This window comes from Melospiza melodia, chromosome 7 (genome assembly GCF_035770615.1).
Source record: "Melospiza melodia melodia isolate bMelMel2 chromosome 7, bMelMel2.pri, whole genome shotgun sequence".
Taxonomy (NCBI): Eukaryota; Metazoa; Chordata; class Aves; order Passeriformes; family Passerellidae; genus Melospiza; species Melospiza melodia.
In genome coordinates, this window is record NC_086200.1 from 29,365,773 (window position 1) to 29,376,346 (window position 10,574).

At 52.8% G+C, this 10,574-nt stretch overlaps 1 protein-coding gene across 4 annotated transcripts; it reads left to right on the top strand.

Moving 5' to 3' along the window:
- The first annotated feature begins 5,476 nt into the window (after positions 1-5,476).
- On the top strand, positions 5,477-10,141 carry CIRBP (cold inducible RNA binding protein). 4 transcript variants are annotated; one of them, XM_063161038.1, is made up of 8 exons: positions 5,478-5,606; positions 6,259-6,367; positions 6,465-6,571; positions 7,057-7,195; positions 7,285-7,369; positions 7,475-7,539; positions 7,900-9,895; positions 10,004-10,141. In XM_063161038.1, the coding sequence occupies exons 2-7, from the start codon at positions 6,265-6,267 to the stop codon at positions 7,914-7,916; spliced, it is 516 nt and encodes a 171-aa protein (XP_063017108.1). In that variant the 5' UTR covers positions 5,478-5,606; positions 6,259-6,264; the 3' UTR covers positions 7,917-9,895; positions 10,004-10,141. The 4 variants fall into 4 exon arrangements, with proteins under 4 accessions (XP_063017107.1, XP_063017108.1, XP_063017109.1 ...); XM_063161039.1 differs by having other exon boundaries at positions 9,800-9,895; XM_063161040.1 differs by having other exon boundaries at positions 9,803-9,895.
- Positions 10,142-10,574: the final 433 nt, after the last annotated feature.

Sequence of the window (10,574 nt, forward strand, 5' to 3'; positions counted from 1 at the left end):
GGGGAAAAACGTCGATGCTGCAGTTCAGGGATTTCTGCAAGCGCGGCTGTTCCCGGCTCGTTCCGCCGGCCAGCCCCCCGTGCCCGTGGCAGTGAAGTGATTCGGGGATGGATGTGGGCTCGAGGTGATTCGTGTGCCCTTGCAGGGAAACAGCAGCACACAGCGACCTGCTGAAGGGCACAGAGGGCACGCTGGGGTCCTGGGAGGATATCAGGGGAGCCCTGAGACAGCTGGATGATCCCACCCTGCGTGGTATTGTAAGGATGCGAGACCACCGTCCCTACCACAAATCAAGGCAGCGAACTGCAGTGTGAGCACTTGAGGGAGTGAATGGAGGAGCCCAAGGGGCCTGGAAAAGCTCCAGCTTCCCTCAACACCTGGGCTGGCCCCCCTCGGTGTGTACTTTACCTCTTGCTGGGCAGGGATACGACGTTCCCAGTTCTTGGCAGCTTTTCCCCTGCAGGCTGTGATAAACCAAACCCTTCCTGCGTCCCCAGCCCTCTGTCCCTCAAGGTCGCCCGGTGTCAGGCGGTCAGAGGCTGTTTGTCCTGTCCTTGGGTAGCATCTCCTGCCCTTAAGGACTCAACGCTGCAAATACTCTTAGATGATGATTAATGAGCGCTTATATAACTGAACTGAGTCCTTAATGCAGACGGGAGGGTGACAGGAGGGAAGGTGGGAGCAATAAACAGCACAGAGCTGCTGCTGCTGCTGCTGCTTTTCCCACACCAGAACAGCTGCGTTCTGTGCAGGGGGACCCTGGCAGATGTGGGAGAGAGGCCACCCATGGGGAAGCAGCTTGGGCAGCTCCCACCTGGGTTTTCCAGGCAGTTTTGGATCCTGGGAGTGAACCACGTTGACCATGGCATGGCTGGGCTCTCCAGCGTGGCAGAGCTGGGAGGTGAAGGGTTGATGTTGGAAAAGCATTCATGTGTGACAGTGGCTGGAATGTTGTGCTGGCGAGCTGGGAGTGCTGGAGGAAAAGGGCAAAAATCCCACAGCAACACCTTAGCGTGAGCTGTGGGGGCGATGAGGCCGCTGCTGGAGATGCTGTGTGCAGTTGTTTCTAAATTTGGCCGTGTTTGGGCAGGTAGGGACAGTCTGACACACAAGATTTGCTTTTCCATAATCTGGCTGGGAAGCACCAGCCCCGATAAAGCTGCTGCTCAGCGCCAAGGCAGCTACACGGTTGCCATGGTTTCCACATGCTTATTTTCACCATCTTCCTCACCTCAGCCGGGGGTGCCCCGGCATTCCCAGCCCTGGATCCCCCCTGACCTCAATCGGGGTGCACTGGCATTCCCAGCTCTGAATTTCCCCGGATTCCAGCTGAGTGCACCAATATCTCCAGTTCTGAATCCCCCCCGGACCTCAGCTCATTTCCCAATATTCCAGTTTGGATTTCCTGATGCTGCCCAAGGGCAACTTGAGCCCTGATCTCTTGCACCTTTTTTTTTGCTGTGGATCCCATCCCGTTTTTCCCTGTGGATTCAATCATTCTGCTCTCTGTGGATCCGATCCTCCTGCTCCCCGTGGATCCAATCCTTCTGCTCTCCGTGGATCTGATCCCCGCGGATCCTGTCCCCCCTTGCTCCCGGTGCCTTTGTCCTCCAGCCCGGTAAATCCCGGTCACAGGGAAGCGCTCCTCACCATGGAAACAGCGGCATTGCGTCAGGGCTTTTCTTTCAGCGAAAGATGAGCAACTCCCTCGGGGACAGAAGTAAGGGAGAAGGGAATATTCTTTTCCCTGGGGCGCTTTGGGACTGCCAGTTCCCTAATCCAGCCCTGGTTTGGTGTTTGCTCGAGGGTCCAAGGCTGCCATGGGCAAAGCACGGTGGGGACAGCGAGGGTTCCCATGGCAGGGACAACGAGGGGACACTGAGGACTCCGTGTCCCTTCTCTGCTCCTGGTATAAGATGATCTTGCAGGGAAAACCAGGAAGGAGCCTTGGTGTTGGATGGGGTGGAGGCTCAGCCATGAGCTCTGCTCCAGCCCGACCTCACATTCCCTCCTTTCCTGCAATCCCAGCAAAAACAAAGGCAGGGGAGGCGGCTCTTGCGCCCTGCAGGATGTGCTGGGGCGTGCCGAGCTGTGCCTGGAGCAGGGGGGACGCTCCCAGGGGCTTTGCCAGGCTCTGGAGCAGGAATGCAGGGGGAAGGGGGGGTGCCTGAGGGGCTTTGTTGGCTCCCAGCCCCGGGTAAGGCACAGCAGCAGAGGAAGAGGAGGAGATGTGGCACCCACTGTCTCAGGTAAGGCACAGCACCACAAGAGGAGGAGATGTGACACCCACTGCCCAGGGTAAGGCACAGCACCAGAGGAAGAGGAGATGTGGCACCCACTGCCCTGGGTAAGACACAGCACCAGAGGAAGAAGAGATGTGGCACCCACTGCCCTGGGTAAGACACAGCACCAGAGGAAGAGGAGATGTGGCACCCACTGCCCTGGGTAAGACACAGCACCAGAGGAAGAAGAGATGTGGCACCCACTGCCCCGGGTAAGGACACAGCACCACAAGAGGAGGAGATGTGGCACCCACTGCCCTGGGTAAGGCACAGCACCACAAGAGGAGGAGATGTGGCACCCACTGCCTCAGGTAAGGCACAGCAGCAGAGGAAGAGGAGATGTGGCACCCACTGCCCCAGTAAGACACAGCACCACAGCACCACAAGAGGAGGAGATGTGGCACCCACTGCCCCGTCCTCCCCTCCTCTGAGCACTCCCATCCCCAGCCCTGGCCCGGAGCAGCTGCTCGGTGATTTGGGCACCTCATCAGAGCAGTGCCCGGGGCGGGGGCTGCCCTTGGCTCCCCCACAAGGTGCCGGGGCTGCCGAGCAGGTTTGGGCTCAGCTGCTGGGCGGCTCTGGGCAATTCCGTGTGTGCCATGAGTGCAGGGATTGGGAAAGGTCCCCACAAACAGCACAGCAAGGTGGGCACCCCCAGAGAAGGCCGAGCTGGGCGGGTGTGGGATGTGCTGGAGGCAGGAGAGAGGCTCATGCTGATGTGGGAATGGCACGGGATGAAGGCAGGACTCCTCCTGTCGCTTTCCATGTTCTGCTGGACAGGCAGAACTTCCAGGAAATCATTAACAGGATGTTCAGTCCTACAACCTCTGCCCTTGGAAGCTGTAAAAAATAAGTGATAAAAACATCAGTCATGTGTGAGGGGATTGCTTGAATGAGCTCCAGGTGATCCCTGAGCTCCCTCCAGCCTCTGGTGAGTCACCATTTCCCATGGCAGCACCTGTGCACACAAACAGCTCCGCTCCAGAGCGGATATTTGCACTCCCTGAGGAAGTGCTGGCACTTTTGCCAAATTGGGTCACTCAGCCCTGCTCACAGCCATATCCAGCTGACCGAAATTACGGCTCAGCCAGGGAAAACACCCATGGGTGCTCAGTCTGGAACTCACACAGGAGTGAATTCTGCATCTCCTACGTGGTGTTGCCTGTTTGGGACCCCTGGCCAGGTTCCTTGTGCTGCAGGAGATTAATCTTGGGCTGTTTAGTGCTTAATTAACTGCCCTAATGAGTGGTGCAAGCTGCCTGCCTGGCTGCTTCCAGCCTGTGGGACATGCAGGGATGTCCCTGAGCCCCTTGGGCTGGTGACAGAGGAGCAGCCCCTGTGTGCAGCCTGATGGTGGAATATCCACGAGGATTGTCAAATCCACAGCTGATGCCTGCCCTGAGTGATCTGGAGCATGTTCACCACCTCAGGCTGGAAAATGGCTCTCTGTGCATCAAGGTCACTTTATCCACCCTCATCACAGACCAGAAACGCTCACGTTAATGGGTCTCTAATTTAATCAAAATGCTGTGCCTGTGATTGCAGGGCTGGAATCTTTTCCTCTCTTGAAGGGCAAAAATCAATTTGCACTAACAGCAGACGGGTCTGCTCCCTCCTCCAGGCCTAGGAAAGTGAGTAAAATTTTTTCATAGTAGGAAAATAATAAAATTGGCCTGGTGTGTCATCAATATTGGGTGTTTTTATGTGCTTTTGAGCACTTTGGTGGCAGCATTCTGTCCCTGTGGCCCTGTGAGCTCAGAAAAACCACAGATGTGGTGCCCCTGGGTTTCGTAATTACTGTATTACCTATGTACAAACTGCCCTTTTCCTGCAAATCCCAAAGGGATCACAACAAACCAGGGAGGAAAAGCCTGATTTCCACACTCTGGGAGGCAGGGAATGGGTGATCACTGCTCAAATGAGCAGTTGTGGGCAGGTTTCTTTGCATCTCCCTGTGGTTTGTTTTTCCTCAGACTCAGTGCCTGGTTTGGAAATTGGTCACCAAATAGTGGTGATTTCTGCACTCCAGTGATTTTGTTCTGTGCAGCCTGGCTCAGACTGGAAATACTGGGAAGGAAGGACAGAAGGAAGGATGGAGGCTGGTGGCTGCAAACTCCATCTGTGAACTGCAACGTGAATTGCAAGGAGTTTCTGAAGGCACAGCAAAGGTGTCTGGGACAGGGATACACAGAGTGAGCCCTGATGTGTCCAGTCCTGTCCTTGGTCACAGGACACACACAGTGACAGCCTCGCTGTGTTTCCTTCCCTTGCCGCGTTTCCTTCCCATTTCCTGCTCACTGCTATTCCCTCCCATCCATCTCCTCCTCTCCAATCTATTTATTCACGTGCATCTCTTCTCCTCCAATGCTTCTAAACACTTTTCTACATGAGATTGTAGTTATTGTATGAAACACTGACCATTTTTATTTTGCGGCCTTTCAAAGCTGCGTAGCCTCTCGCTGACACACGTCTTTGGCTTTGGCAGTTTTCTCTTTCAACACAAAGTTTTTAGCGCTGAAGACATTCTCACCTTTGTCAAACCTCAGGATGTGCTTTTAAAGATGTCAATCTTTGGGAAAAGAGGTTGATGAAAGACTTTTATTTTTAAAGAAAACTTTATTGCTTTGACTACTTCTCACCATCATCTCCCAAGTGCGTGTCGGACAACACTGCAAAGAGGGATCATTCCCCATGGGATAGAGAGGAGGGCGGCCAGTTCGCGGGGCCAGGACGGGTTTCCCGAGCGGGGCGGTGACCGGCCGGGCCGCAGCGGGAGGAGCCGCCGCAGCCCGGCCGGGGGCAGCGCTCGGTGCCCAAGATGGCGGCAGCCCCTGAGGGGGCCCTTTGTCTGCGGCCGCCGCCGCAGTGCGAGAAGGGCGCGAAACTGGGCCAGCCCGGACACGCCCACTTAGCCAGAGGGGCGGGGCGACCGCGCCCCCCGCCCAATCAGCGCCCTCCACTTCCTTCCCTCTCACAGGGGCGCCCCCGCCCGCCTCCGCGCGCGCAGCCAATGGGAGCAGTTCCTTGCGCCCCGCCCCCGCGAGGGTGGAGGGGGCGGGGCCACGCTGTGGTTTTGTTTGCGCGCCCCTACTATCGCCCCCGCCGTGGTTCATTAATATTAATGAAATCCCGCCCAATCAGGTGGGGCAGCGGCGGCAGCGCTTTGGTGACGTGTCGCCCCTCCTTGCGGCGGGGTTCATCTGCATATTCATAAGATAGGCGGGATGAGGCGCGGGCGTTTATAAGGCGCCGCCCCGCCAGGCTCGCCGTACATTTCGCTGAAGCTTTGAAGTGTTGTGTGGACCTCGCACCGCCCGGCTATCGGTGAGCGCAGTCGCGCGGGGCGGCCGCGACCGCACCGGGCCGGGTGGTCCGCAGTGAGCGGAGCCGTGTCCCAGGGGCACAGGGTCGGGTCCCGCGGGAGGCTAGGCCGCGGCTCCGGACCCACCGATCGGTGCCTTCTGCAGGAACGGGGGACACGGCGGATCGGGCCGGTCTGGGCCGAGTGGGGGACGGGGCCGCGGCGGGCGGAAAGGCGTGCGCGGAAACAAAATGGCGACGGGCCTCGGCCGTGCAAAATGGCGGGCGGGAGGGAGGGGGCGGCGGACGGCGCTGCCCAGGCCAGGCCGGTAGGGGGCGATGCGGGCGCGCATGCGCGCTGGGCACGGAGGGGCCGGTACCGGGGGTCCTCCCGGGGGTTGGCGGGACCCGACCCGGCCGCGGGTTCTACCGGGGCCCCGTCCCAATGCTGCTCACCTGCCCTTGGCCCTGAGCCTTGCGGAGCCCCAGCTGGGCCCTCGATCCCGCTCTCCCTGAGGGAGACCCCTTGTAAGACTGGAGGACCACATCAGGCGTCCGGGAGTGTGAGATCACATCAGTGTTGTTATAGGTGGTGTTAAAAGGATTTATTGTTTCAGACCTCGTGGGGATTGGGTGAGTTTTTTGAGTCGCTGACTCGGTTCTGTTGGTTTGGCAGGTCAGAATGGCGTCAGATGAGGGAAAACTCTTTGTCGGCGGGCTCAGTTTCGACACCAATGAGCAGTCATTGGAGCAAGTCTTCTCTAAATACGGACAGATTTCTGAAGGTGAGGCTGCAGAGCCCCGATGGGAGATAGTTTCCCTAAGTCTTTTAAATTTCCCTGGTGCTGATGGGTTTTTATTTCCTGTCTTTCCTTTCCACAGTTGTGGTGGTGAAAGACAGAGAGACTCAGAGATCCAGAGGTTTTGGCTTTGTTACTTTTGAAAATATCGATGATGCAAAAGATGCGATGATGGCCATGAACGGAAAGGTGAGAAGGCCTTGGAGTTGATTCTTTATTTCCCATAGTGCAGGAAGAGAATCAGAGCTGTGTGCTCCTGTTCAGGCTGTGTGAAAAAATAGATTAATGCTAGTATCTTACATGAGATTATATGGGTGTATATGGGAAAAATTTGGCTATATGAGTTAATATGTAAAAGAGCATACATATATGTATATGTACTAGGAATAAAACTAAAAAGTTCCATTGTGGGGTCTGGATGACTGAGATATGACTATAAGCATTCCTGTATATAATATATAATATTGTAATAAAATATAGAAAATTATAATAATATTCCCTAATATATCCGGTTTTTTGCCTACTTGATTTAATTGTGGCATGGAATAGATACTTATTTATTTCACAAGCAGCGAGTCGTGGCACCGTTCAGCCAACTTAGAAGGCATGCAACTTGTTCTACGTGTGCTTTCTATTTAATTATTTCAGTCTGGCTAACTGTGGTTGTGTTTTAGTCTGTAGATGGGCGTCAGATCCGAGTTGACCAGGCTGGGAAGTCCTCAGAGAACAGATCCCGTGGCTACAGAGGGGGGTCCTCGGGGGGCCGGGGCTTCTTCCGCGGGGGCCGAGGCCGGGGCCGTGGCTTCTCCAGAGGTGAGTGCATGGGGGTCACTCATAATGTCTGCATGGGGGGTGTCATTTGTCAGAACGGTTAAAAAACCTAATTTCCATGTATTTCTAAGGAGGTGGAGACAGAGGCTATGGCGGCAGCAGATTTGATTCCAGAAGTGGAGGCTATAACGGCTCCAGAGACTACTATAATAGCAGGTAAGGGCTCTGCCAGCACCAGGGGTGGTGGGCAAGCTGTGGTGGGGCTCAAAGCAGCAGAGGAGGATTTGAGCAGCTGTGAAGCAAGTTGTGTTTGTCCTGCAGGAGTCAAGGTGGCTATGGAGACAGGAACTCAGGAGGCTCCTACAGAGACAGCTACGACAGTTACGGTAAGTCGTGCTTCGAGCGGGAGCGCTGAGTGTAGGAGCTCTGAACCTGCTGAGCCCGAGCCTGCAGCTGGGGCAGGCTCAGGCTGTGGACGTGTGGTGGTGCCGGGAGATTTCTAATTTAATGCATGTGCAGGAGTTGCTCGGATCTAAGGCAAAGCAAGTGTTAACAAAAAAAAAAAAAAAAAAAAAAAGAAAAGGTGTTCCTGGAGCCCAAACTCGGCTGCCCTAACGCACTGACCCGCGGGTGGGGGATCTCAGTAGCCAAGTAGCCGTAGCCTTGGAATAATGCAAAGGGAGTAAAATGCTGGAACTTGTCTTTGCTTCAGTGCCTTTACAATTGTGCCTGCTTCTTGTCCTCAGCTACACACAACGAGTAAAAATCCTTCCTGACTCAAGATCGTCCTTCCAATGGCTGTATTTATAAAGATTTTTGGAGCTTCGCTGAAATGGTTATTGTGTAGTACATCTACTTGTATTTTCACTTTTGTAGTATTATCAGTTCTGATCTTGTCATACACAGCCTGGCAGCTTCTGAGACAAGACTGTCTGATTAGACTGTCTTGGAGAAAGCTCTGCTTTCAAGTGGTTTTAATCTTTTTTGAAAGCACTTCAGATTTTATTTTATCCTCCATGAATGAGCCAAGGTGTTCGTTTTTGGTTGTTTTTTTTAAGTTGGGGCCCCAATTCAGTTTCTTTTGAGCTAGCAAGGACCTTGTACCAATGTTCACTAGAAGCTGAACAAGCTGTGGACTTTTTTTTCTTCCTTTTTTTTTTTTTTTCAAGTGCATTACCTTCGTCTTTTGTAACATTCCTTTAGTGTAGCAAGGTAGGAATGCAGCTTGGGTTCCGTTGGAAGGCAAACCACCTTGATATATCTAAAGAGAAACATGCTTGTATGTTCAACCCGCATAACGGTATTTTTACTGTTGTAATGATGTAAATGACCCAGAACTAGACTTGCAAACCATAAAGAGGTTCTTGAAAATGTTTATTTATATTGTCCTTTTTTACTGGAAGAAATATGCATATTCCATTGCTGTTGTATTTGAAGTGGTAAAGGATTCCTGTATACAGTTTTCTTTGGCTTTACGAAGCCTATTAAAAGACCGTCTGAAATGAACTCTGCTCCTGACATTTACATTTCATTGCACAACACAACCCTTGGAGATGAAGAACAGTCTTGGGAGCGAGAGGAGGAGATTAGGGACAGTGGCAGAGCTGGCCGGACGATTGCCCGGACGTGCTGGAATTTTAATCCTAAAATCGGTCTTGACATCTGAATTGGCCAAGAAATTTCACATAAAGTAGTCAAACCTTGTCTGTAGAGGCTGGAAGTACAAACTGAGGGCGTGCTAGGAGCGAAGTGCAGTTGGAATGTTAGGAAGGATGATGGATGTGTCCTGCAAAGCTGCTGTAGGTTACACTGGGAAGCTGTAGAGAAGAGCCAAGTGCTGTAGTCCCTGGGCTGTTCCCTGCGTGCCGAGCGCGTGTGCGATGTAGGGGAATGCCGGGCTTAGCTTAGCTGTGTCATTGCTTACAAGTTCTAAGAATTCTTTGCTAGCAAATGGAAACTGCAGTGTCCTTGGAGAAAAGAAGTGTTGTGCCTCCAACAGAAACCTCTGAGACGAGAGCTGCTCTCTTGGCTAGTTCATATGTGGAAATAGTCCTGTAATTCGAGGTAACTCCTTTTGCTCATGTCCGCATCCTTCCTCTTGTTGAGAGCTCATTTGAAAGTCTAATGTACCTGTGAAATATTCCTTTTGACAATTTTGGTCAGCTGCTGGAAAAACGTTAACCCATGCCGTATGCAACCTTTGGCTTGTGGCACACCTTGAGTTCCACAGATCAGAGTTGGGCATGCAGCCGTGTCTTGCTGTAGGTACGGAAGCAAGATTGGAACGAACTCCCTGACTCGATATGTGTTCATCTATTGAGACTCTTCCTAGACTTCATTAAGTTGCTCACTTTAATTGTAGCTTTCTTTGCCATCCTACTTGTTGCCATTAACTTTTTCCCATGGCCCACACTTCCTAAGCAGCCATGTCCAAGTGTTAACTCTCTGCTTAGGGGGATCCAATCCATGGGCTGGCTGAGCACGGGCAGCAGCCGGCCCGGAACAGTTTTTCCCAGACTGTGCTTTGTGGTGTGATGGGTTCAGCGATGGCTTGTGAGACCCTCGTGCGCTGTGAGCTGTGTGGGGAGGTTTGGGGGCAAGAGCAGCCTCTGCCCTGGGCTCTTTGTTAATGCCTCTCTGCTTTAGCAGGCTGAAGGGACCCGGCACACGCCTCGGAGGCCCAGTGGATCCTGAGCGACCAGAGCTGCGTTCCAGGGATGCTGCAGCAAGTTTGCCAACCAGGTAACATCCCTCTCCTGAGTTGTTTTTTTTTTGTCTGTTTCCCTCTTCCATATCCCTCTTCCATTCCTTTATCCACCTTCTAATTCTCTTGTGTCCGTTTTGTTTCAGCACTGAGACACGTCAGAGAAGACAGAAGGATAGACACTGGAGTGAGGAGATGAAGAGCTCAAAGCAGTGGTGTTGCTCATTTTTACATGAACCAGATCAGTCAAGACAGAATAAAACACTGAAATGTGGAAAAACAAATCTCTGTGGCACTTTTTGTGGGAAACAGAATGTTTTTGGCTAAAGTATTTGTCCTGGTGCACAGAGCAAACCACCACTATGGTGCTTGGAGGTAGACACATTCTGCTCCAAGCAGATTGATGTGTGATCCTCACGGGCAATGAGGTCTTGTTGCAAATTAAATCCCAAAAATGTGGCAGCGCAGTGATGAGGAGGATTAATACAATAATGCTGGGAGAGGCTGACACTCTGAATGTGTTTCTGGCAGGAGATTGCAGGGTAAGAGTTTTTGATCTCAGCTGCTCCTTCCCTTTTTATTTTGTGTTAGAGAAGAGCTGATTGCTTCATCCTGCCCTTTTCTCCCTGTTTTTTTAACTGATAAACTCAGAATTTGGTGATGGGCTCAGTCAGGAGCCCTGAGGACTTGCTGCCCAAGAGCCATCAGTTCCCCATT

Bases quoted from the DNA above. Each gene is read 5' to 3' on its own strand.
- CIRBP (XM_063161037.1), top strand. From the start codon at position 6,265: ATGGCGTCAGATGAGGGAAAACTCTTTGTCGGCGGGCTCAGTTTCGAC. The intron at 6,572-7,056 runs GTGAGAAGGCCT...GTTGTGTTTTAG, and splicing joins TGATGGCCATGAACGGAAAG to TCTGTAGATGGGCGTCAGAT. The intron at 7,370-7,474 runs GTAAGGGCTCTG...TTTGTCCTGCAG, and splicing joins AGAGACTACTATAATAGCAG to GAGTCAAGGTGGCTATGGAG.